The sequence below is a fragment of the Metopolophium dirhodum genome, chromosome 2 (assembly GCF_019925205.1).
Source record: "Metopolophium dirhodum isolate CAU chromosome 2, ASM1992520v1, whole genome shotgun sequence".
In the NCBI taxonomy this organism is placed as follows: Eukaryota; Metazoa; Arthropoda; class Insecta; order Hemiptera; family Aphididae; genus Metopolophium; species Metopolophium dirhodum.
The window spans coordinates 37844633-37870607 of record NC_083561.1 but is presented as its reverse complement, the minus strand read 5'-3'; the positions used below and the strand labels follow the sequence as shown (position 1 = coordinate 37870607).

The 25975-nt window shown below is 30.0% G+C and overlaps 1 protein-coding gene across 2 annotated transcripts in view; it reads left to right on the top strand.

The window, feature by feature from the left end:
* The first annotated feature begins 1798 nt into the window (after positions 1–1798).
* Positions 1799–25975, top strand: part of LOC132939833 (atrial natriuretic peptide receptor 1) — a 72916-nt gene continuing 48739 nt past the window's right edge. Inside the window, exon 1 of one of the 2 annotated variants that reach the window (XM_061007227.1) lies at positions 1799–2250. In XM_061007227.1, the coding sequence (XP_060863210.1) occupies positions 2009–2250 (242 nt within the window). In that variant the 5' untranslated portion in view covers positions 1799–2008. The remainder of the gene's footprint in view (positions 2251–25975) is intronic. The other variant, XM_061007228.1, reaches the window with a different exon arrangement.

Sequence of the window (25975 nt, the reverse complement as noted above, 5' to 3'; positions counted from 1 at the left end):
TCATAGGGACGTCCGCGCTCGAGCCTACGGAGAGTGTGCTTGTCACTTAGTTTGAAGTATTGCGCACTTTTTGTGCGATTTAGTCGCATTAATTCTCAACGCACATCACAATATCAAAGTTGTGCAGTGAATCACGAAGGCCACATGGCAATTTCGTCAGTTACTATAATACATAGAAATGCAAAACTACTATTTTTCGTACTACGGATTTACATTGGCTGTGATAACTTATGTCTAGGTAAAAGAAAAAAAAAAAATGGAAAAAGTTCTCGTCGTTTGACGGCCGTATAACTTTGAATTCGCATTACATGATATATATATACCTTCGTACACCAACGTGCAACGACGGTGCTCGACATGAATAAGATGGTTTACAATAAATATTCAGGTCTGGTACTACATCGTCGTTATACCATATACACACACATATACTTTGGAAACAAAACTATATACACGTCCGGACGTCCCTCGTATATATTATATGCTATGATATTATGTGCGATGTAAAGTCACTGCAACAGCAGCGTCGTGCAACAAATGGCGGTGCCGTAAAGTTTTCCGGAGGTGACGGAAAACCACCGCACCGAATCGAACACCTGCACGTCATTATTATTACACGCCGTGCGTGTACTCATGTACGGAATTGTTTTTGGTTTTTCCTGCATCGCAGTAGGTACCTGCCGTTTTACATCTGCAAACACGTCGCGTCATTGTTGAGTGGATAGGCCGATTTTAGATGTTTTAGGTGCCGAACGGCGGCGAGAAAATATCAGAACGACTACGAGGCCATGACTGCGGTGTACTCAGCGCGCGCCTAAGTTGTTTCGAGAGGACGAGACAAAAAAATACGGTAAAATATACATGATAATTTGTATGCTTCAAGTTCCCGAGTGTAATATAATATGTAAATTATAGTATAATATATTATAATATTGTGTATCCACCGTGATCGACACGAGATGGATTCCGGAAAACGCGTGGTGTATAACTCGGCCTTGGATCGTGGCGGTTATCCTTAGGCTCGTATTATTTTGTACGGGGTGATTCGAAATAGGAACAAATAGAGATACAGATTTGTGTGTATATGATTTGTACAATGAGAACCCCCTTTTCTATTCCTAATTATTTAGTGGATATTTTTCTTAAAAAATGTACGTGTCGGTATCAAAATTAGAACGAGTTATTTAACATTGTGTACTTACTAGTTTATAGGTCCATGATAGGGTTAAGAAGATTTGGGGGCTATAAGGATTTGAAAATTTTAGTGAATAATATTAGTCTATAATAGTTAATAATTTGTTGAAATGGTCCAAGGATAATAAATACTATATTCAATATTACATAATATATTTTATATTTTTGTAAAACCATTTTTAAGGATTATTTTCGATAGTACCTACGACCTACCCATAAACATTTTAATAACTGAGAAACTATTCGTTAACATTTTGAACTAGGTTTATCAACGTTTTCAAAAAAAAAATGATCCGCTAAATAATTTACAGCAATAAAGGGGGTACATTATTAGCATGGTTGATGATCACCCTGTACATATATTTATATACCGTATTATTATATACACTTGTTGACACGAGTGCGGTGGCTTGCGTAATAACGCTGTACATCCGAACCGGCACTGTTGTCGCAGCGGACGGCGGCGGCGGTGGTGGTGGGAGGGGAGGGGTGTGTGAAAAATCAGCCCTCGGGAAATTCAACAAGTGCGCGGGGCGTCGCAACGGTCATGCGCGCGGGTGGGTGCGTGCCTCGTGGATGAACGCGGCGGCGGCGGCGGTCGGTGCGATCCTCTCACGGTGTCCACGTCGTCGCGGACCTTAGTCGCAGTCGTCGTCGTCATCGTCGCCGCCGTCGTCGTCGTCGTCGTCGCCGTCGTCGTCCTCGTCCTCGTCGCCATCATCGCCATCATCGCCGTCGCCGCCAACGCCGCCACAGCAACCGCATCGCTGTCGCACGCGATTATACGCCGTCGCACGCGATTATACGCCGTCGAATGATGTTGACGACGGGGTGGGCGGTGTCCGCGTGGCTGTTGCTGCAGTTGTTGCAGCCGCCGCTCGCCGTGCAGGCCGCCGCGGGATTCGTCGAGTACAAGGTGGGCGTGCTAATGACCACCAAACTGGACTCGCCGTTCGACCTGGAACGGTGCGGGCCGGCCGTCGACCTGGCCCTGGACATGGTCAACAAGAAGTTCCTGGCCCACCACAGGGTACGCCTGAAGAAAGTCGAGAGCAGGTAAAACCGTCGCTGTGTACGAAAACAAATCATGTAAATATATTATATAGAGGGGTGTGTTGTGTTGTGACAACAACGTAGGTGGTACCTATATAAACGGCTGGTAAATGGGTGCACTCGGGAGTTATAAATACAGTTTCGCGGGATGAAATCACGCGCCTGTTCGGGGCGGCGAAAAGATCTTGTATCCTTCGGGGTCAACTCACGTGCACCGCTCGTCTTTGCCAAATTCAAACTCTGCATCGGGACGATTCACGTGTATACCCCTACATATACATAACGTAACCGTTATATGGACGCTTTATTGGTATTCGGATGAAAGTCGTTTATTGTAGGTTTACGTATACCATATATAAATTATATACACACACACACACATCTATTTATCACAAACGCATCTGTTGTTGACGATCTTCGTTTGAAACGTCTCCCCACGTGTATGTGATAAAGATAAACCCACGGTTGGGTTAGAAATAAAATGCTAGACAGACAGATATAAATGCGCGTTGCGTCAAAATTTAGTTTTTTTTAGTAAAGTTCTCGTATTTTTGATTACACCAGCTCGCCGGTGGAATAGCCAAAGAGGCATCGCGGAAGCTCAAACATAAAAAAATGGGTCGTTTATGCTACTTAATACTGAAAATATCTGAAAAACTCTAGAAATTAAGACCCCGTATATAGGTATAGGTTCCAACCAGTGGCGTATTTGTGGGAGGGGGGGGGGTCAAGAGGATCAATCTCACACATAGACTGTATATAGTGTATATAATATGTAAAAGTTTTCAGAGTCCTAACATAAGGCCTCTAACTTTAAGGGCAGTGATACTGGGTAAAATCATATCCCCCCCACTCCAATACAAAAACTTAAATACGCCACTGGTTCCAACACTTATATCCCACTGCGTTGGAGATATACCGGTACAATAATAATGTACCACTGTCGTTTCTCACTTAAAATTGTCGTATTGTCGTGTATACACAACGTTGACCCTCCTCCGGGATTTTCTTCCGGTAGACGAGAAAACCTAGGTCGTGACTTTGACCTTTTTCCGTCTCAGAACGCGTCATATACGCCGTTTGTACAGCAATTGAACAGTTTTCCAGGTAAAAACTCTAAGATAACGTCTCGTTAAAAAAATCATTACACTTATCTTAGGAAGGTACCTGAAACGCAGTTGTAGTGGTATAACGTTGTTTTCAGTGTTAGTTATTGTGCGAGACACCGTCAAACGGGTTTGATTTGTATGTTCAATAAGTTATGCATTTACGATTGTAAACGGGTACAGATGCGCAGTACGTGAGATTTTAGGTAAAACAAAAAATATCGTTTAAACTATTTAAAGTGAGTTTTTCGATTTGTTTTTGTTTTAAAACTATACGACTAGTACGGCAGTAATGTGGACACGAGGAGATACCTGCATCACAGTAGATAGTGCGTTAGATAATATTTATAAAATATATTATTTTATTTAATTTTGCATTATTTTGTTATATTACACTTTACTATAAAAATAATTCCCGGTATTATTATGCTTTCAGAAAACCTAGAACTCAATAACTCGGCAGTAATATTAAAAAACATTTATAAATAATACATATAATATTATTATGTACATACATAAAAGAAACATAATTAGTTTTTATCGTTTAAAAAATACATGAATACATTCTTGGTAATACAGTTTAGTCTTAATAGAAATATATGTAGGAGGTTCAATTTTGTTACAACACCCATTATAAATTAATGTTACGAATAACCCTAGAAAAAACAACAATTGGTGCTGAATTATAATAACTCAAACTTTTCAGCAAGACAATAATTTAATTTAATTGTATATATCAATATATATATCGATGATTGAAACTTTTATATATATATTTTGAGTTACAAATTAAAAACAAACAATTAAAACTGAAAACAAAACTCAAGTAAATTTGAAACTATTAATGGAATTTCGTATTATAATGTTCTTTCATTATTTATTCCAATCTTACACATATATTAATTTTAAAAATAAGATATTATAATATGTGCAGTAGGTATACAGTATTATGTTATGTATAAATATAATTTGTATTTAGTTACTTTATATTTTATGAATACAAACTATCTTTAGATTTGGTACACAATACGTATTATTATTACACATCATTCATTGTGTTAGATGTATAAAAAAATATCGAAGAAAATATATAATGGTATTAAGAACAATTTAAATTGTTGACAACAATACCCATATTATAATAATATTATAATATGTCAAGAATATTGTGGCATTCGTTTTTAACATTATCACTTTTCATTTCGTAGTAAAATTGGCTTCGTTCAGAATCTTTATTCAGGTAGCAATTTTTTTAATGCAATAAGACACCTATTCAAATTCAGTATATTTTAACGAATGAATTAGTTTTACAATAATATGTGTTTTTAAAATAAGGTGAATAGACGGATACAAACAAAATCTTTTGGAGCCAGCCGTAAAAATTCTTAAATTTTACACATTTGAGGGTGCTTAGACAATAGTTGGGTCTAGTTGGTATTTTAGAAAGTCATTAGTAAAATATTCCTTGTACTTTTCAAAACGTACCTATTTTTCGTTATTTTATTGAAATTCGAAAACAAATATTACTCTAGAGACATACATTTATGTAAACATTTTCTGGATGATTTAATTTTTAAAATAAGATGTTGACGCTTTCAGTGTTATTTATAGACATTTTGAATTTTGTTTGTAAATACAACATTATTTTAATTTTCATATTCTATATCATACAATAGGGGTTTCAAAATATTAATACTAATTTCAAGCTTTTTACGAGCATTTCAAATCCTTTATTTTTTTATTTTGCTTTCACTGTTGATAAAAATGTACCAAAAAATTGCTTAATAATTAAAAACAAGGTTCTTTATTATTAGATTTAGTTCTAGTTATTTAAAAATGTTAAAAATACCAGAAAACAGATTTATTTTTGCGTATGAAGTTTTAATTTTGACAAAGTTTGTTAAAATCACAAAATGCTAAATACTTTGATCCAATTCTTTGAAAATTCGGATGCGTCTCGAATAGTCTATGAGAAATTTAACTTGCTAGTTGGTACAAATAGTATAATAATTTATTGTTTAAACGTGTTCGCCCACCGCCAAATGCGTCGTAAAACATATTTCTTGATATTTCAATAATAATCACTGTGTTTAAATTAAAATAAATGGTTTATGTTATGTGCAAAAATACAATATTGATTATTTTGGAAAAATGTTTTCTCGTACCTGTGTGATGTCCAATAAATAATAATATATCTATTATTCATAACTTCATGGAAAGGCCCGAGACCAAAAACTACCAGATCCAAGAACAAGTGAAATTCTCAGAACCTCAGAAAACCTTAGTACCAAAATAGAACACACTTAGACGTTCCGTTAATATTACTAAAAAATAATGTAAATTATTCTGTCCGTGCGCTAATGCAATTTATTTTTAATAGAAATTCCTATAACTAGATTTCTTTTAGATTGTTTTTGGTATAAATCGGCTGCAGCGAGACTATATCATAATAATAAAGGTAATCATTTTTACGCATAAAATGTTTGCGCATTAAGTTAGGTCTGACGTTTAATAATTGCACCAGGAGTTATAAACGAACAAAAAAAACGAAAAATAAATAAATACATATTACACCTACCTGACTTAGACTCAGAGAATTGGCTGCAGCGCTAGGCCGAGGGTGTGTAGTTATGAATTATGATGAACTCCAACTTAAACAATATTATTATCAAAATAAAATTCCGTGTACTGTGTAGACGCATCACGTCCACCCTGGAATTTTTTTTGGAAACGCATTAGATAAACACTATAGGTACGCCAATGTTAAGACAATATTCACAAGTGTTGAGTACAGAGTATAAGATAAGAAATTAAATATAAAAGCATCATGGACGCATTGAAATCAACCTGCAACTTGCAACTTGTAACTTCTTCACTATTTTATTTTCAGAAGCAAGGCCGTAATAAAAACAGGGGAGAGGGTGTGTCTCTGTTTGTAGTCTCTAAAGTAGGTGGCGACAATATTCTGTTGAATGAATTCAAAATTAAAATCAAGTCAATAAGTACATATAAATATATAATATCATTTACAATTTAATATTTAATATTATTTGCTATATAGTGTACTGAGTGTCTGAGTAGAAGACAGCAGTTAAATATAAATACATCAATGAAGCGTTACAATCAACTCGAAACTGTTCTTGACTATATTTTTAGTTGTAGTCACAACTCACAAGGCCGTTGCAAAAACAGGGGAGGTGGTGAAAGGGTATCTTTCTGTTTACAGTCGTCTCGATAAAGTAACGGAAATTCTGTCGAATGAATTCGAAATTAAAATCAAGGTGTATACCATTATTACCATTTACAATTTAATATTATTTTCAACAATTCTATAATGTGTTGATCCAAAATATACTATGGGACATGTCGGACGATTGTGGAGATTAGACGATTTATTATTAATATATTAATATGATTGGATTAAAAATATGTATATAGATCAGTATCGTTTGCGCTACGGTAATCAGGTTACTCATGCGATTTCCCAATATTATTTAATTTTTTTTTTGTCCAAGGTAGTTTGAGTTAGGTTACGTTAGGTTATCCATTTTCTTTACTTTAAAATACGTAATATTTGACCTTTTTTTCAATCTAAATATGGCAATTTTTAATAAACATATAGGGACATAATGCAATCCAGCTTTTTATCCAGCCTATGCAAACAATTCATTTTTCGATTTTAAATACAATATAATATTGAGTAATAAGTATCTATTTATAAATAATATACAAAAAAAAAAATTATTTTTAACATATAAGATGTATCGCAGTTTGAAGTTAGGTAGATCATTTAGATAGGAGAGAGATAAATATTATATGTTATTATAATTATAGTGCACTGTATAATAAATGTATTAACATAATTTAAAAATTTAAATAGTTTTGCAGTTTTTCCGCAAGATATGTAAACAATTGATGAAGTTACACTCATTTTTATAGTATTTTTTTTAAAATCTTTAATTAAAAGCTGATGTTTTGAATAATTTATATTAATATTTTATAAGAACAAAATGTGATATTTAATCAATAAAAATGACTTAAATTATAGCTTAATATTCATGAAAGTAATTATAACAAAAAAAAGATGAATTCGTGATGATTTTAATTTTTAACACACACCACAAACCACACACTTATTATCAGTTTGACGGTTATACGACCTATATTGACAACCTTCAATGGTGGATATGTCACGCCGAAACGTATTTTCTTGCGAAAAAAAGTTTCTTTCGAACGAGATTTATATTATTATTGTAAAATCAACATTTCCTTCGATTCATTTTGAGATTATTTGAAAATCGAAAAATATATTTCATTAATTTATAAGAATATATGTCTTTTCGAAATTGCTGTACCGAAATGAATTTTCCGTACGTACATGACTGATTTTCGGGAAACCGAATTGATCATGGCGAATCTTAGGTTTTAACTTTAAATCTCGCAGATAACATTAAATCGAAAAAAGTGGAATTACGGTACCACGTGCAGTCATCGTAAAACCTGAGTGTATAGGTATCCTAAATAATTATATTATTATCCACCTATTGACGTACCTATCCAATTTGATTGCCATTAATTGTATATTATATTTCGTTTTAGGATAATATTAAATATTGATTAAAGTTTATTAAAACCAATTGTAATATTATCCTCTTAACGTATCGATTTAGTAGCCATTAATTTTATATTTCATTTCCTTTTAGGATAATATTAACTATAGTTAATTAAAACCCAACAAACACTCACATCATCTTCATAGTGATTTGTCATCCGTTGTTCTTATGAAAAATCTTTATCTGCAAGCATTATAGTACATTAATTATATTATTATTGCAAAGCTTGCAAACGTTATAATAAAGTTATGATTATTGATATTTGATAAAAAAACGATTGAAATTTGTAAAAGTTATTATAACGAAAAACAATAAGCAAAAATAATTAAATAGGTACCACAAAACAAAACATATCGATTAACAGAATATGTAATGTATCATTAAACAAAACGTAATTTATAGGATATCATCAAAAAATAACGAAATATTTAAAATACATTTATTTAAAATTTATATTATTGGTTTCGTAAAAATATTTATTCCGTATAATGGCCATTCCCTGCATAAGTTATTATTTTTAAATTTAATAGGTACCTAATAAAGGCCATTTTATATATTATATATGTATATACCAACTTCTCTAAAAAATACCCGGGGTTATATAAAATATCTAGGTGTTGTAGAATATCAATATCAAACATTAAATATTAATAAAACAATAAATTATAACTTTTTGCTATTGTTGCAAATTATCTTGAATAAAATTACTTACTGGATTATTAGAGAATGTTGGGCAAAATAACGTTTTAATTATAAACAACGATAGACGCAAGACTTGTATGACGCATTACTTCTAAATAACGATAAACGCAAAACTTGTGTAACGTATTAATTGTAAATAATATAAAACAAAATTATTTTTTTTTCAAATGCGCTTCGTGTATTGTTGTGTTCTGTACGTCTTTTTCGGTCGCGGTTACGATTTAACAAAATACCGCTTCTTATCGCGATTGTGATATATTATTTTATACCAGCGTAAAACGTGCCGTATTTTACCAGTTAAATTGCCTATTATGTTCGTTTGTGGAGGTGTAATGTGTACATACATTTAAGTCCGAGTGGTGTATTTGTATAAATATGTTAGACGGGCAACACAATGTATAGATAGGCATCCGTTACACGGCGTTTCAATTATGCAATTTAACAGCACCATCGAGCGTGGTATTTCGCCTCGGTACAACACCCACACGGCCTACCTATAATAATAATATGATAGTAATATTATTATGATAATACAACATTGCAAAATAATAATAAATACTGCGACCCAATATTATCTTGAATCAGTAATCACTATAATGTAACAATAATCTTATACCTTATATAAATATACAGACGAGTACAACATCGAACCCGCGAATAGATCATAATATTATCATAAAATAATTATCTAATCATCGCAGTAATAATAATGTCATACACCATCCAATAATCAACAATATCCAATCACAGTTCACTGTCGTCTATTTCTTCAATTTAAAATTGTAATATGATTGCTGGTAATATATTTTTCAAACGATAAACCACTATACAGTGCTAAACTGACAGATAATCGTAATAATACCTAACAGTAATAATTCATTCTGGTCCACTGTCGTTTGGACAAATATACTTACGCAGTTGATTTAAAACTTAATACGATTTTTATTGCGGGATTGTCGTTTGATATCGAGAAAGTGGTTTTATAATAATGAATCGAACAAATTAATTTGAGTTTATAATTTATTATGAATGAAATCCGATGCAGGTACTGCAAATGTGTTGATTTGTAATTATTTTATTGTAAATTATTAGTTGTTCAAATATTATAATATTACACGAAACTTTCTTATAATAAAATTATGACGGAAATTAAAGTTATAAACTATATAATATATCTTAATAATACCTTGATAAGTTTAATCAAAAATATAAATTTTAACATAAATCTCGTATATTATGTTATGTATTGTTTCGTTTGTTTAATAAATTTTAGATTCTGAGCGGAGCTACGAATGTATTGATTTTACAATAGGTAATGTGTGTTTTTTTTTCTTGTGTGTCATCTAAAACTGTTTCGATTTTCTTCAACAGAATCTTGTTCGACGGGAAAGTAAATCTAGTTGGTGCACTCGTGTAGTCGCATTTTCTATACACACTAAAATTTTCAAAATATTTTGATTTGTTTTGAACTTATAACCTACCGTACAGAAGAGCAAAACCCACTTGCCAACCTTTTTTTAACTATTCATTTCTTGAAATCTCCATATTATTATTTTAACTTAGTTTTAAAAAATATAATAAAACTTGATGGTTGACCTTAAAGAAATCTTATAAAATAAAAAAAAACTAAAGATATTTAATCCTTAGAAACATTAATGTTTTTCCGCTTAAGGAATGTAAATTATAATTTGAATGAATACATCATATTATATTTTAATGAATAAACCAACACTGAATTTCAATTTTTAAACACTTTAATTATTTCAAAAAAGCGCTTTTTTATTATATTTTATTCTGCAAATAATGATAAATCTTTTATTCTAGTACCTATTATGGAGATTGTTTATAGTATAATATATTCGACAAACAAAGAGAATTGTGCGGAGTATCGACGCATTTATAGTACTTTGGGGGATAATTTCACTGTACCTACTTATTTATAGGAGTCATAACATGGGTAGCCTATTTATTTCATATTACGTTAGTTATCTATAAAATAGTAGTCCCAATTGATAAATATTTAAAATGCAATGAAATATGTTCTTTAAATAAAATAAATATTATGTTAAGCTTCATTCGACGTTAAAATACTGATTTTATTTTTAACACTCAAGGGAATAAAAATAATTTATAACTTATTTTGCTCATGATGAATACAAAATAGTTAGTTTAATATAAAAGTTGTTTGTATGTTTTTTTTAAAAAAATATTGAATTATAATAATATCTTACATTAAATAGAATGTCTTAAAAATTATTATATATTTTGATTGATATAGCATTCATTTTCAAACATAACTTTGTAACTGCTTTGCAGCAAGTATAACATTATACCTAATAACAATGATAAAATGTAATTATTGAAATTGAATATCAGCAATACATAAATATATATTAAATAGGTTCTGCAACATGGGGAGCCAAGGAGGTACACTCAATTCTTCTAATCTTAAAACAATGTAATTTTTTTACACGTTTGTTATAAATTATAATAGTAAATCGAATTACCTAAGCATTAAATTATTTAATTTGCGAAATGGCACCTTAAAACCGTGCCATGACTTATTTCCCCAGTTTTAGTGTTCTGTTAATATTCGATTAATTAATATATCAGCTGTTGTCTAAACATGCTGAAACGCACAATCATCAATGATCTCTTTATTAATCATATTATATCGTGATCGATTTGTTCATTAAATCCAAAATATTACAACATGTCTTGCATAATAAAACAACTACTATATAGTAATGAAAAAAATTGTCTAAACGTTGGTGCTACCTAACGCGTTTGTTAATGGCGTGTGTATTGTCATAATAATTACACTATGATCAAACAAATAAACGGTGAAACGAACGAAAAGAGATGAGCATACTTGTTCGTATAAAATTACAGGGTGTCCCTCGTGATGCTCATGGCCTCCAATCAACCGTGAACTGAAGGTAACTTATTCATTGATTATAAATCAAATTCGTGTGCTTGTGAAGGCTAATTACTATAATTGACAATTATATATATCTATATACGCGTCACGCGTTTAAATTACCATATTATTACGCTGCTGTACACAGTATATGGTCAAAATACTGCAAACACCCTTCTCCGTTCGCCTAGTTAACGCCCACTGATGAAAAGTCCCATCTCAGGACACCTACTGTATTGTGTTTCTAATTAATTAATTTGTACCTATATGTCTATTCGTCATTATTATTTGTTTTATTGTTGATTTATGGCTGTATAGTCGTCCTTAGTCGTCTCTGAATTGTGTTACATCGCACTATAATAGTACTAACCCCAGCCTGTTATATTATAACAGCGAAAACAATTTCCGAATATTATGAAAATATTCACATCGGAAATTAAAGTTAGAAAACGCAGCGGCGTCATATCAGTTTTTACAAGTGTGTTGTTTGTCTAAGTGGTGGTGTGTGGGAGTGGTGAAAAAGTTTTGACCAGCCCACATAATAACTGAAAAATACCCTTGCTCGCCATCTAATTTAAACTTATATTTTTATCTTGATACAATAAATTGCCCGTCTTACATTATGATTATTATGTTATTTGTATGAACGCAGGCACAATAAATAGCTTAATTTTTTTCGCAGAAAATACATAGAGCATTAGACCGCTAAATAAACATAATTAATAACTGAGGTACCTGCCTCAGTGCAGGCGTCGTTTTAGATTTTTAAAGTTTCCAAACAAATTAAATAAAAATGTCAAATACAATATTAAACACAACCACCATAAAGTCAAGCGATCGAGATGCTCATAAAATCATAACAAGGGAAAATTACCACCTTGTCACCCCCTCTCCAAATTATTCCACTCAATGGATAAAAGTAATAATTTAAATGTGTGAATTTCAACATACAAAATACTATGAATTTCCAAAATCATGTTTATATAACTCCGTTGGCTTTATCTAAATATAAATACAGATATGAAAATAAATACGTCATATTGTATTATTAGGATATAAAAAAAAAAAAAAGTATAATCAGTATAGGTAATCATTATAATTATGATAAATTTAACATCATTATATTACAATAAAAATGCAATATATATTGCTTCGTTAGCAGTTTCATAAAAAAATATGTAATTAGTATTTGATCAATGTATCTAATTAAAATAATATTTGAGAATAATGTGCTAAAAACATGACGTATTGATGTGTTCCAATTGTTTTTTTTATAAAACGAAATGGAAATAATAATTATTGAAATGTCGAGAGAAAATATAGAGTTGAAAAAAAATCAACATATTCTAAGTATTTAATACACAGTATTGTGTAGCAACTTTTGTATTGCTAGTTGCTTTAATTATAATAATTTATAACTATATTCATTTTTATTATATATAATTATTTTCACTGGATATTTAGGAAAATGTATAGGTTAGGTTACATGTTTTCCATTTGATACTGTTAATTAGTATTGTTTAATTAAAAAAAAAAAAAAGAAAACAGTCAAAACTACTACCACGTTTCGTTAAAATAATTAGAATATATTTTCCTGGTAAAAACCCCATACTATAATTTGTATAGATTCCATTATATCGAACTTATCAATAATAACGATACGAGAAAAATGTTTTTCAGCGTTATACGCGTTCAGATGAGTTTTATTTCCGGAATGATCTCCACGCAGTAATATTCGGTCATTATGCCCCTTTGTCATAGTGTATTTTAGTTTTGGAATAATAATAATTGTACTAAAACTTTTGTCTCGGAATAATATTCAGGATAACAACCAGAAAAATGTAATACGGTCTTATTGCAGTGTGTGTATTAGTAAAATTACTATTCTAAATTGTATATAAGATATACGCGACACAATAACACATGACCAGTTTATAATAAGACTCAACAGTCGCAATGTAAGCGATGTTCATAATATACATAATAATATTAGGTATATAAAAATATATAATAATATTATATCAATCACTATATGAATTTCTGTAATGTTCCGCGTGATTGGTAAATCGGTTGAGTATCTCGAATTGTCAACATCATATTAACAATTATGTGACTTTACAAGACAAATATATAAAAAAAATTAGTTCATTTTACCGTAGATATTACCTACCTACGTGTAGTACCTTTGGTTTAAACAAATTATAAAATATCCTTAGAAATAGAAGTTGTTATATCGCGAAGCTGCATTTCCTTTCGCATTCGTTTTTCGTTGTATTAAATTCAAAGACAATCTATTAATGTTTAATTTATAAATTAAAATTGAACACACATACAATATACTACAATGGCAAAGACACACAAAACGTACTAATCAACAAACAGACTTCCCAGGTTTTTTTTTATTTGAATCATCAAAAAAATAATTTAAACTAAAACAACACGTAATAATGAACACGAAACACTGTTTAATTAAAATATTGGACTTGGGATTCAATCAGGATCGTCAAGAGTGGTTCGCTTCTGCAGTAATGAAATCGTTTAATGGGCGTGGCATTCTATTGGTATTATTTATGAAAAGGGGTAAAGTAGGTAACCACTCTGCTGTACAGTAGGTATCGAGTGTACCTCGTTTTGAGTAAGTCACATATTCACTGTAATTTATATTATGTTCAATTTCAATTCGATTGTAAATCTTTCCACTAATAATAACTTATGATGAAACTTGTATTAAATTTTCGAATTTTTTGATCGAGTGAAAATATTCTATCGACATTTAAAAAAAATTCAAAAAGATTCGAAATATTTTGGAATTAACGATGTCGTGTATAAAGATAGTGCGCTAATATAAACATTTGGTAAAGATTTAACGTATCTACAGTGGTTTTTTTTTTTGTAATGACAACAAAATAAGAAAATAGATTTTTTAAAACTAATTTTGCGAAAAATTCACCACTTTTCCCTAATTTTTTTCCCCGTTATTTTGAAAAATACCGGTAATTTTCGATTTAGACCAATAATATCAAATAGTATCACTTTCCCACCAGAAAAAGGTATCTTAGTTGAAAATCACTAAACCAATCAGAATATTTTTGCTGATGTACTTATTATATTATTTCATTTTTGCTAATGAATGGTATTGTCACCTATATATGAGTATAACAGTACAAAAGTTCCAGTCAACAAAATATTAACCGTCCAGCAGTAAAAGCATCCTCGCATCCTGTGTTTCTAGCAAGCTGATTTCCATTCCATCTCCTTTGTAGTGCAAACAAGAGAAACGTTATGGTAATAACTAATAGTACACATTATCTTATTAACGTATACCAGGTATATATGCCTATTGAACCTAACCTAATATATTGGCACTATAAACTATTTAACCCTATACTGAACAAGGATTTATCACTGATCCGTATTTAAATGACATAATATTGTTTATTATATTTAACTGGGTCAAGAGGTGAGTTATAATACAAATAAACAGAATAAACATTTTTTAAACAAAGTAAATTTTATCACACACAGAGTAACTTACTAAAAAATTATGTTCTCACAAAATTAATTTTGTCTCAACGATCAGTGATGAGTAATAATTACTAATTATTATTACCAATAACTAACTACTATTTTAAGGCCTGTGATCATTACCATTAGTTATATTATAAAGTATATAATTGTATTTAATAAATATTCTTTAAATTAAATCTTAATATTTATTACGACTAGTCTTGACATGCCGAAATGAGCGCAATATGGTCACTATTTCTATCTAATTGTTACTCTGTCGGAACATTTTTGTCCATTCAAATCGTTTTATGATAATATTATAGCTTATAAGTAAATTACTTGTTATAAAAAATCATAAAACTTTATTACTCAGAAGTACAAATAATTAATTAACGGGTCCAATAAAAAAAAGTTTAACGTACAAACAATAAGAGTTTGTTCAATAATAAAATAGAATAATAACTCAATTAGGTTGTTATAACATTTACTTTTTCTGGTTTTAAAGTTTATTGTTTTGTATGTTTTTAGTTTTCTTTTGTGGCACTTTTAATGATTTTATATACAACACACACACATACATCTATATATGTATACGAAATAAATACAATAACGTATTAATTGTAAAAAAAACGTATACTGAAAAATGATGTTCGAGGTGACGTGTATCGTGTTTACGAAAATAATATTAATTTGCTCTCAAAACGAGAACGATTATTACTGTCATCATTTTTACAGTTAGTTATTAGGTACTTTTATTTTTCATTTTCTATCAAAACTTTACAGTTAACACAATTTCGTCGAAAGTCCAGGTGGAATTTACGTTCCATATAGTTTTCGATTTTAATGAATAATAATAATAATGTGGGACAATATAGTGTTGCACGGATATAAGGACTGCAGTCGACTTGGCAGACTTCATACGTGTAATTTGAGGCTTTTAACTATAAATCTAATATAAACCTCATATATTCCATTACTGGCGTTGTCAAAAGCACTAATGTGCATTGTACACACATAAACGTACGCACTCATGTCTGAGTATAATGAGAAACATCTTAGCAAATCCAAAGTGTGGTCGCTAGGGACATTAAGTTTCTACTGCGTTTCTGTCTTAATGTTTACCAAAAGCTAATAACTTTTGTCGAGTTTTATTATTTATAGCGTCACAATAATCATAATAACAGCAGATTGAAATTGTAAATTGTTTGTTTTCACGGTCATTAGAGGAGATTAATAAATTCTCGCCTAAACAATTAATATTGATATAGGTAGTACCTACCTATAATGATGCAAATGGACATATTGTTTTCAATTATTATTCTAATCGAAACATTTGTATTAACAATATTGTTCGCCGAGTGTACGTACTATAGGTAATAGGTATACCTACAGGGAAATTGGTACACGTCCTATACTTAAACGATTTATATTCAAATAATAATACATTTTTATTTCAGATTCTGAGTGGAACGATGAATGTATTGATTTTACAGTGTCGTGTGTTTTTATTTTTACTTTTATTTGTGTCTGTATACACGACAAGTAGTCGAAATAATGCTTCGATTTTCAATTTCAGTATATTTTCCGACAGGAAAGTGAGTTTATTTGGTGCATTGGGGAGGTAAAAATTCTCAGAAGTTTTTCAAAAGCACTAAGAAAAACCAAAGCTCGTTTCGAGCTGTTTACGGACGTTTTCAATTTTCAATTTTTTTAGTTTTTTTTTTTATAAATGTCAATACAATTTTATTCGTTGTGTCAAAAAGCTTGAGAGTTTAATACAAGGCTCCTGATATATTGTTACAACAGCAGTTAAATAATATTAAAAATTTACAACAATATAAGTAGTTAATAGGTACTGTAACCAGCCCCAGGTTGAGAAACGCTGCATTACAGTGAACCACTTGTAGCCTACTGTACAGCAGAGTGATACCCACTTACCTATTTTTTTTTTGTTTTTGTTATCCATTTTGCAATTTACCTGTTAATAATAAATCGTGGGCTACCAATTTTTTTTATATGAAATTTAAATCTAATTACTTGAATTCAACCCCGGCACTGTTTCTTCGAATAAATAATATTATATTGAAAGGTTTATAAGGGTTATAATAACAGCGACAGACCGCAACAATGTAACTCACAGACATAATAATAAAATATAAAATTCGTCATAATTTATCATTCGGGAAATTTCTCGGAATAATGATGATTTTAGGAAACCAAAGAAGTTCAGTTTTGTTCATGCGTGTAGCGTTGTAGACTATAAAGTTTTCCCATAAGGGCAGGACACTATATTCCTGGAGTGTGTTGTTATCATTGTCTCTTCGCACGTGACAACAAAATCATGTTTCGTCGTTACTTCGCGATTCTGAAACAGTATATTTGAGATTGATATTACAACATTTTAACCTCTTGAGGGGTTCGAAATTTAGACTATTGTCTGAAATCTATTGTTACTTAAAATAATATTGTTCAGATGTTATAATATTATATTGTGTCTTATATGTGTACTTACCTATTTCATATTACGTTATATGTATGTTTTCTGAATATCAGAAAAAAAAATGCATATCGGATAAGAGTAAAAGTTCCTCGCATCTGAATCGTTGAATTTATTCGAAAGCATCAATTTGTCGGGCGAATTATATGTTATTGAGTATCTCGAGTAATTATTAGATTTGTGTATCGAATTGTAGATAGTTACGAATACCCTTATTAAAAGGGAAAATATCCTCCTAAAAAGTACTCAAAAATAATTTGTAAAAATAAAACTCGAAACGAATTATTATTAAACTAGACACACATAGCACGTGAACTGTGGAGCGAACTTTACACGTAGGTAATTCTAAATATTCGTGTTGCCGTGTTGGTACACGATCGAGCACCAAAAATAATGTGGTCGTCGTATTATGTTCGAAAATGATTTACGGTTATCATATATTGTACTCTAAAATCAAAATTGTATGAATACATTTTTACTTATTTAGTTGTAGCTTTTCCATTTTATTTCGCTTAAGTATGACATTTCTATTAAAATGTTTCTACACTTCGTGCAACTTTTAGAGTACTTTTTAGGTATTCTAAAATATGGTTTATAGAAAAAATATACATCATTGGCAAATGAATGCTATTTTTCAACAATCAAATAAATGTTATAATATTATGTAAAGTTGTTCATATTTCCGCTGTGCACGATCGTATATGGTTTTAACTACTTTTAACCTACATTTTCTATAATAGTGTGAAGTAAGATTAATTAATTACATAAAGGTGTAAATCGTTATAAAAAAAATAATATATTATTAATATCACTATATTAAAACAAATAGAGTTACCTATTGTATAAATAAATTTAGATATTATATAAGAACAGCCATTGTAAAAGAAAAAAAACAAAAAAATTTGAACGGTAAATCGTAATTTATTATTCCTGATAACTAATAAAGTGATAACCATAACTTGTGAAATTGAAACTTTTAAGATCAAATCAATAAAAGTAGGTAATCGCTCTACACTCAACAGAATGTGTCGAGTGTTCTTCGTCTTTGAGTAAGTTACTGTAGAGCATAATATGTTAGATTTAAATTAAATTATAAATCATTGAATACGAATAATGATTCTGAACAGGGTCTGTCAGTATACGGTTTTAAACATATTTCGTTACATTTTTTTTTTTTTTTAATATTGCTTCATGAAAAAAAATTATATTTATTTTACTATTAGTACATGACGCTATATGTTATCAAACAGTTATTTTTATAATAATATTATCATATTTTAACAAATGCTCGTATATTTTATTTTAGTTTCTCCCGATTATTTTAAAAAGTACCGAGAGTTTACTATTTTGAACTTCCAAAAGTATCAACTAGATCAAATTTTCTACAAGGAACATCCATCAACGTTGATTATCATAGAATTTTTTTACAAGAAAAAGTGTCCACACTTCACTCTTCAGACTTAAAAATGAAATAAAAATAAATAAAAACACACATCAATACATCATTGTAAAATCAATACATTCATCGCTACGATCAGAATCTATAATATATATTTATTTATATGTATCACTATTTCTACGAAACAAACACTCGGGTGTTTTCAATAATCTGTGAAAACAATAAATTTGTTTATATAATTTTGTAAATTGTTTCTATCGAAATCTGTTTATTGTTTTTTGTAAATTGTTTCTATCGAAATCTGTTTATTGTTTTTTGCAAAATTACATTTATTTTTATTTAATTCAATATTCCCGCTTATTTACAATACATAATACGATTTTTGTTCACGCTTGACAATTCACTCGAGTGTTATTCTTAATCTCTAGTTAGAAAGCATTATAATATACTAAAAGGGGGGACGGAGTGGCCGAGCGGATTGAGGCGTTGGTTGCGACGCACACTGGCGCCGGTTCGAATCCGGCCGCGGGCGGCATTTTTCTTTGGGCAAGTCACGGTGTCCGGAGAGAAGTGCCGCCGTCCCCCCGCCAGGGGATAGGTATGGCAGATACCTACGGGTGCCCACTAAAAAATCCGTCAAACCAAAACATACTTGTTTTCTAACCTACAATTCCTCCCCTACAAACAAAAACAAACGGCTAATGGCCGGGCTTCATGATCAATAAAAAAAAAAAAGATATTAAAAGAAAAAATTAGACTTGTTAATCAAGAGCTATGCGATCGTATTGCACACAATATATTAATCCAACAATTCTGCATCATAATATATAAATTAAATTATTCAATAAACTATGGTTACACAAATGCTTATTGACATGACTAGTAGCCAGTAAATAGGTAGGTAAAATCTTGAAGTGCAAAATAATTTATTCACTAAAATCGAAACCATAACATTATAATCGTTTGTATTTATACAAGTCTTAAAACTCATTTTATGGCTTCGATGGATCGATACACAATATTATAGGTACTCTCTTATCATATCGTTAAATAATATTAAGTACCTATTTACATAAGTATGTTCATTAGAAAATAAGGTGATATAACTTTATTGAAAAAATAATGTGATGATAATTCTGTAATCATAATACGTGATATAATATTGTTTGGTTATTTTTGTACACAGATAATGTGATAACGTTGACGATTATAGGTAGCAGGAGAAACGTGAAATGGATGTTAAATGTACTTAATGCAATATAATTTGAGGGAAAAAATATTTTTATCTTATGATTAAATTATGTTAAATGCATTCTTTCTTTATTTTATAAACTTTCGAGTGTTATAGCGTTGGCATATCTGGGGAGGGGAGCTAAAATGATAACTCTACCCTACCGCAAAAACGTCTGGGGGCAAGTGAATTTTTGTTTTCTCAACGGTTTGTTTTCTAAATTATTTTGATAAAAACCGGTTTAGTTAAAAAGGAAATAACGTAAGCTAAAATCTTTGTGATGTAATGGCGTTAAGATTTTAAATTATATTTGTTAGACGCTTTAATTTCATTAAATCTCACGGTACGAGACAGAATAATAAATTATGTCTCTTGAATTTACAACTCATCAGTTAACAGTAATTTATTCAAAGTCGTCTCATTTTAGAATGGAAAAAATCAGATGGTATTAGTATATTAAACTATTTTATGAAAACGAACTTTATTTTTAATATATATATCAAGTTAACTGACATCAAGTTATAATTAAATTATATTTGTAACAGTAAATTAAATATTCACAGATAAGGTTTATGTTATACTTCTTATTACGTTCACCTCGGTAACTAGTATAATGGTACCCCCAATATACCAAGCAGTAGTCAATTTAATCGTTTAATTCAAAAATAGGTTTTTAGTGAACTGGGCGATTCTTAATTTTCGTATTTTAAGCTCATAAAATTAATATTAAAATAGTTTGTGCATAACTGCATAAGAAATTAATATTAGCTATATTAACAATGTAGGTATTTGTTTATCGTATGGCAAAAACAATGTATTATAATGTGGACTCTAAAACTATAAAAGTATTATTAAAATCACCGTAAAATTTTAACTACTTTTAGATTATTGCATTCGATGTTATTAAAATATTATTCATTTTAATTATCATTTATACAATCAAATTCCATGGTCTTATGGATACGTAAAGTATGTTATAACTTATAATATAACATTAGGTACATATATTATGTAGTAAAAGTATGTTGCCTAAAGACGCTATTCATTCTCAAAACAGGTAAGTAATTGAAATATTTAGATTTTCAAATAAATCAGGGATGACTGTGAGCAATGTATCGGTTTTTTTTTTTTAAATAAATATAATAATTTTCAGTATGTAAAATTAAAGTAAATTTGATACGGGATTACAAAAAAAAAACTGGACGACAGCGACGTAATGAAAAAGGGTGTCCAGTGACACTAATCCTCCACAGAGGAGGATTATCTGCTGGAAGAGTAATATTAGATTTTAGTAGATTTGGGTGGTCTATGTACTGTTAGAGTGAAATATTTAATAGCGAATAAAAGCAAGTACAGATAGAGAAGCAATTTTAAGGTAATTGCTAAGGGTAAATTTGTCGCTGGCGTACCACGGAGCTTTAGTTGATACTTGATAAACGTAAGTTAGTTAGTTGATTGGAAGGATTGAACAAATTAAGCAAATTTAGGTATGAAGTTTATCGATCTCCAAATTTGGATGTCGCAAGTCATTGCAGGATGAATTAGTTTATAAAGAAGAATTTTATTATGAACCGATTACACGGGTGAAATTAAAAAAAACATTTTGAGATTAACGGAAATAATGAATTAAGTTACGGATTTTCTTTTGATGGATATTTAATAGGTAGTTGTAATGTGGTAGTCCAAGTTAGTCGTTTATCGAGATGAATGCTAACTAATATATGACGGAGTTTCTTATGGGGATGATTGTGTAATTGAATATTATTATAAGGTGATGCGTGATGATCTGTTTTTTTATCTATTTTTATTCGTTAAAGTATTTTAAAGTTATTTTTTCAATGAATTTACTGAGTTTAAAGGTTATTTATATAAGAACATGTGTAATGTTGATATCTGGGTCAAAAGAACACTTAAACAGGTGTCATCTGGAAAAGTGCTTTTTATTTGTGTGGTTGGAATTGGGTATATCAGCAGTATACAAATAATTGTATACTAGTGTTGGGGCAAAAATGCTACCATGAGAAACGACTGCTTTTAAAGGATATGTAGCGGATAGTTCATCCACGCAACACACTTGAAAAGTAAAGAAAATAGTTAAGGGTCCTGAATAAAGGAGTGGGAAAGAGCAAGATTTTGTAGAACCTTGAGCTACATCAAGGAAACAGCTGTAAAAAAGTACTATTTATTTTTTTTTTAGAGGCAATATCATCTACACTTTTGAAGTGTACTTATTATGGAGCGCTGAATAATTATTTCTAATTCCAAATTAAGTATTTGGAATTATGTTTATAACTCTAGTAATTGGATAAATTATTTTGGGCAAAACAATTTAATTTTTTTAGGATATTATTTTTAATTTAAAAATAATTTTTATAAAGTATGTAAAAACAGAGATATTTCCCATAAGAATTCTTTTAAACAAAGCGTTTCATCGTAGTAATTACCAAAACTAAATTTATTAATGGCTATGGTTATTATCATTAATTTTATATTAACTATATGATGTTTTTAATAAAAAATACTCTTGAAATTAAATCCTTATATTTATTACGACTATTTTCTTGTGCCAAAATAAGCACATGGTTTATTTTTATATCAAGCTGTTACTCTATCAGTACTTTTTTGTCCATTCGAATCTCATATAGTGTGAGTGCATTATAATATGATAATATTTTAAGCAAATGATTTGTAATAAAAATCATATTATACATCTTTATTACGCAGAAGTTACAATAATTCATAAACGCGTCCAATAAAAAAAATTATAACGTAGGTACAATGGTACAAACAATAAAGATTTGTCCAATAATAAAATAATAAATCAATTAGTTTGTAATTATATGATTTACTGTTTCTGGTTCAAAAGTTTACTGTGTTTTGTATGGTTTTAGTTTTCTTTTGTGGCATTTTTAATTATTTATAAATTGGTGTGCAGCAACACACAGTACACACAGTACACACACACACATACACACACACACCCATGAAACAATTATGAACTTTATTATAATAAAACTTAAACTGGGAAAAGATTTTCATAAATTATTGACCTATGGTATAATTTTATCAATCTCGTAGGTATTCGAAAGAAAATTATATTTGCTCTCAAAACGTGTATGATATATTATCTTTATTTTACATTTATAAATTTTTTTTTTTTTTATAGGTATTCTACACAATTTTGTAGGAATTCGTATTTATGTCGTATTTTTTCGATTTTAACTAGTAACATTTTGTAAAAAAGTGCTTTGTATATCAAACACGATCGTATAGCTTGAGCTAATTACCTCTAGCTAAAATACCTCTAGGAATGCAGTTGGGAAAAAGTATTTTGTGTTCTTATACAATACCGCATACAATACAATATTAAGTACAAATCTGTAACCTGCACATAAGGAGGGATGAATGATTATTTCTGAAACCAAACGGAGTATTTGAAATTGTTTTCGTAACTGAAATAATAATTGGATAAATTCTTATTATTTGTTCAACAATGTTTGAGAAGGAGAGTAGTAGGTTGGCCCTGGTTAGGTTACAGTAATGATTAGTGAGTGTTTCCGAAAAATTGTACGTACAATAAATGGATGATAAAGTTATTGGCATGGCGTGTCGTGTGTGTTGGATATAATATAATAGATTTTAGATACTGAGCGATGAATGTATTTATTTTACAATGATATGTGTTTTTTTTGTGTTTGTCATCAGCTTTTAGGTCCGTAAAAACGCTTGGATTTTCTTCAGCAGTATCTTTTCTGATAGCCCGGAAAGGAAAGTGAATCTTGTTAGTACTTTGGCGGGGTCAAAGGTAAAATATTCCCAATAGTTTTCGAAAGCGCAGGGAAAAAGTAAAGAAAAATTAAGGGAAAACAGGAAATTTTACGCGAAATCAGTTTTCGATAAAATCGATTTTGATTTTTGGTGTAAATCTAAAACAAATGACCGTAGGTACGTGAAATTTTCACTGGTTGTTTATATTAGCATTTTCTATACACTAAACAAATTTCAAAATATTTTGAGTTGTTTTTAACTCTTTTCGGACATTTTCAGTTCCCAATTTTTTAGTTTCTTTTTCGATGAATGTCAATAAAATTTTATTTTTTCGATACAAACGCATGAAAATGTAATACAAGGCTCCTAGTATATTGTTTCAATGGTAGTTGAAAAAATATTAAAATTTTATGAGTATTTAAAGTTCAAATTTTGACAAAATACGTAAAAATCACGAAATTGTGCAAATTATTTTGAGTTAGAAATTCATAAAAAATGTTCTTTTCAAATCTAAGATTTTAAAATGTAATACAAGATTCCTCATGAGTTTGTCTACCTTTATCAAAAAAAAAAAAAATCTGTACAAGAAAGTCTCTGGTGATGTGGTCATGGAGTAAATTTGTGTAGAAAGTGACCCATTCAGGAAAACTTTGCGATGAAAAAATATGTGAAACTTTCATACACTCGAATTGACTCGATACTCGATAAGTTGTCTGCAGGATGAAGAGTCTGCCAGCAGTTTTCTAGATCGATAGAATATAAATTTTTCTAAGAATTTAGTAATGTTCAAAATAAAATCCCTATAATACAATTTTTTTTTATAATATTTTTGACTTTACAAAGTATACAAACTACGAAAAAAAAAAAAATAAATGGTCATATGATTGTTATTTTAAGGGGGCAAAATTTTAACCTTAACTATACTATATTCTTATATATATTTATCAGTCGATTTATGTATAATATTGTTTTAAACAGATATACGACTTTAATCGTTTATAAACAATCTCAACATCCAGTATGGATTATTAATCTACTTGCCATAATATAAACGTTATAATATCCAGTGTCTAAAAATAGGTTCTCTTGTTCAAACATATATAGGTAGGTACACGCTGATTACGCAATAATGAACGTTTAATGAATTTTCGCGACAAAACGCTTAAATTAATACGCTAAGCCGTCGAGGAAACTATTATATACGTATTATGCGCAGAGGCACACCGTGCACGTACATTTATCCGAACTGTAAAGATTTAGCATATTGTAAATATATTATTCGATCACAAAAGTTTTATAATTATAATAATTTGTATACAGTAAGCATATTATAGTACTACGCACAATGGTAAACAAATAGTTTTATACATATTATTACCGTATTGGTCGTTCACGGTGTTCAATTCAAATCAACGAAGAACAAAATCTCGATATTATATAAACAATTTGTTTGTGTATTTTTTTTTTTTTTTTTTTCATTATTTTTATTATTATTATTATTCACAGCATAATGAAATGAAACTCCTCTGGTGCGTGTACATTATATTATACCGTGTGCGTGCGTGCGTACACGCGTTTATGTCATCCCGTGGGGACTTTTGTTAAATCGCATATCAAACACAATGTTTTTTACCCCGTAAACGCGGGTATAGGATTGGATTTGGATTTCTTTTCGGTTCTTCCGTGTTTTAAGACCAAGCTCGCGAATCGTTGGAATTGGATTTCAACGAAATAGTAAAAACGCTCTTTAAAACACGCCGTGCAAGTGATTGTCGGGGATACCCATCGGACCGCAATTTTTTCTCCCGTTTATGTTGTATCGTACAATATTATCGTAATGCATCGAATGTATTTTAAAAGCGCAGCACTTAAAAAATCTTATTATTATTATTTTTTTTTTTTTTGCTCTATAGTAAGCTTACAAATTACAATTACTAATTAGCGATTCAAATCACCATCATCATATCAATATTATATCGATCGTT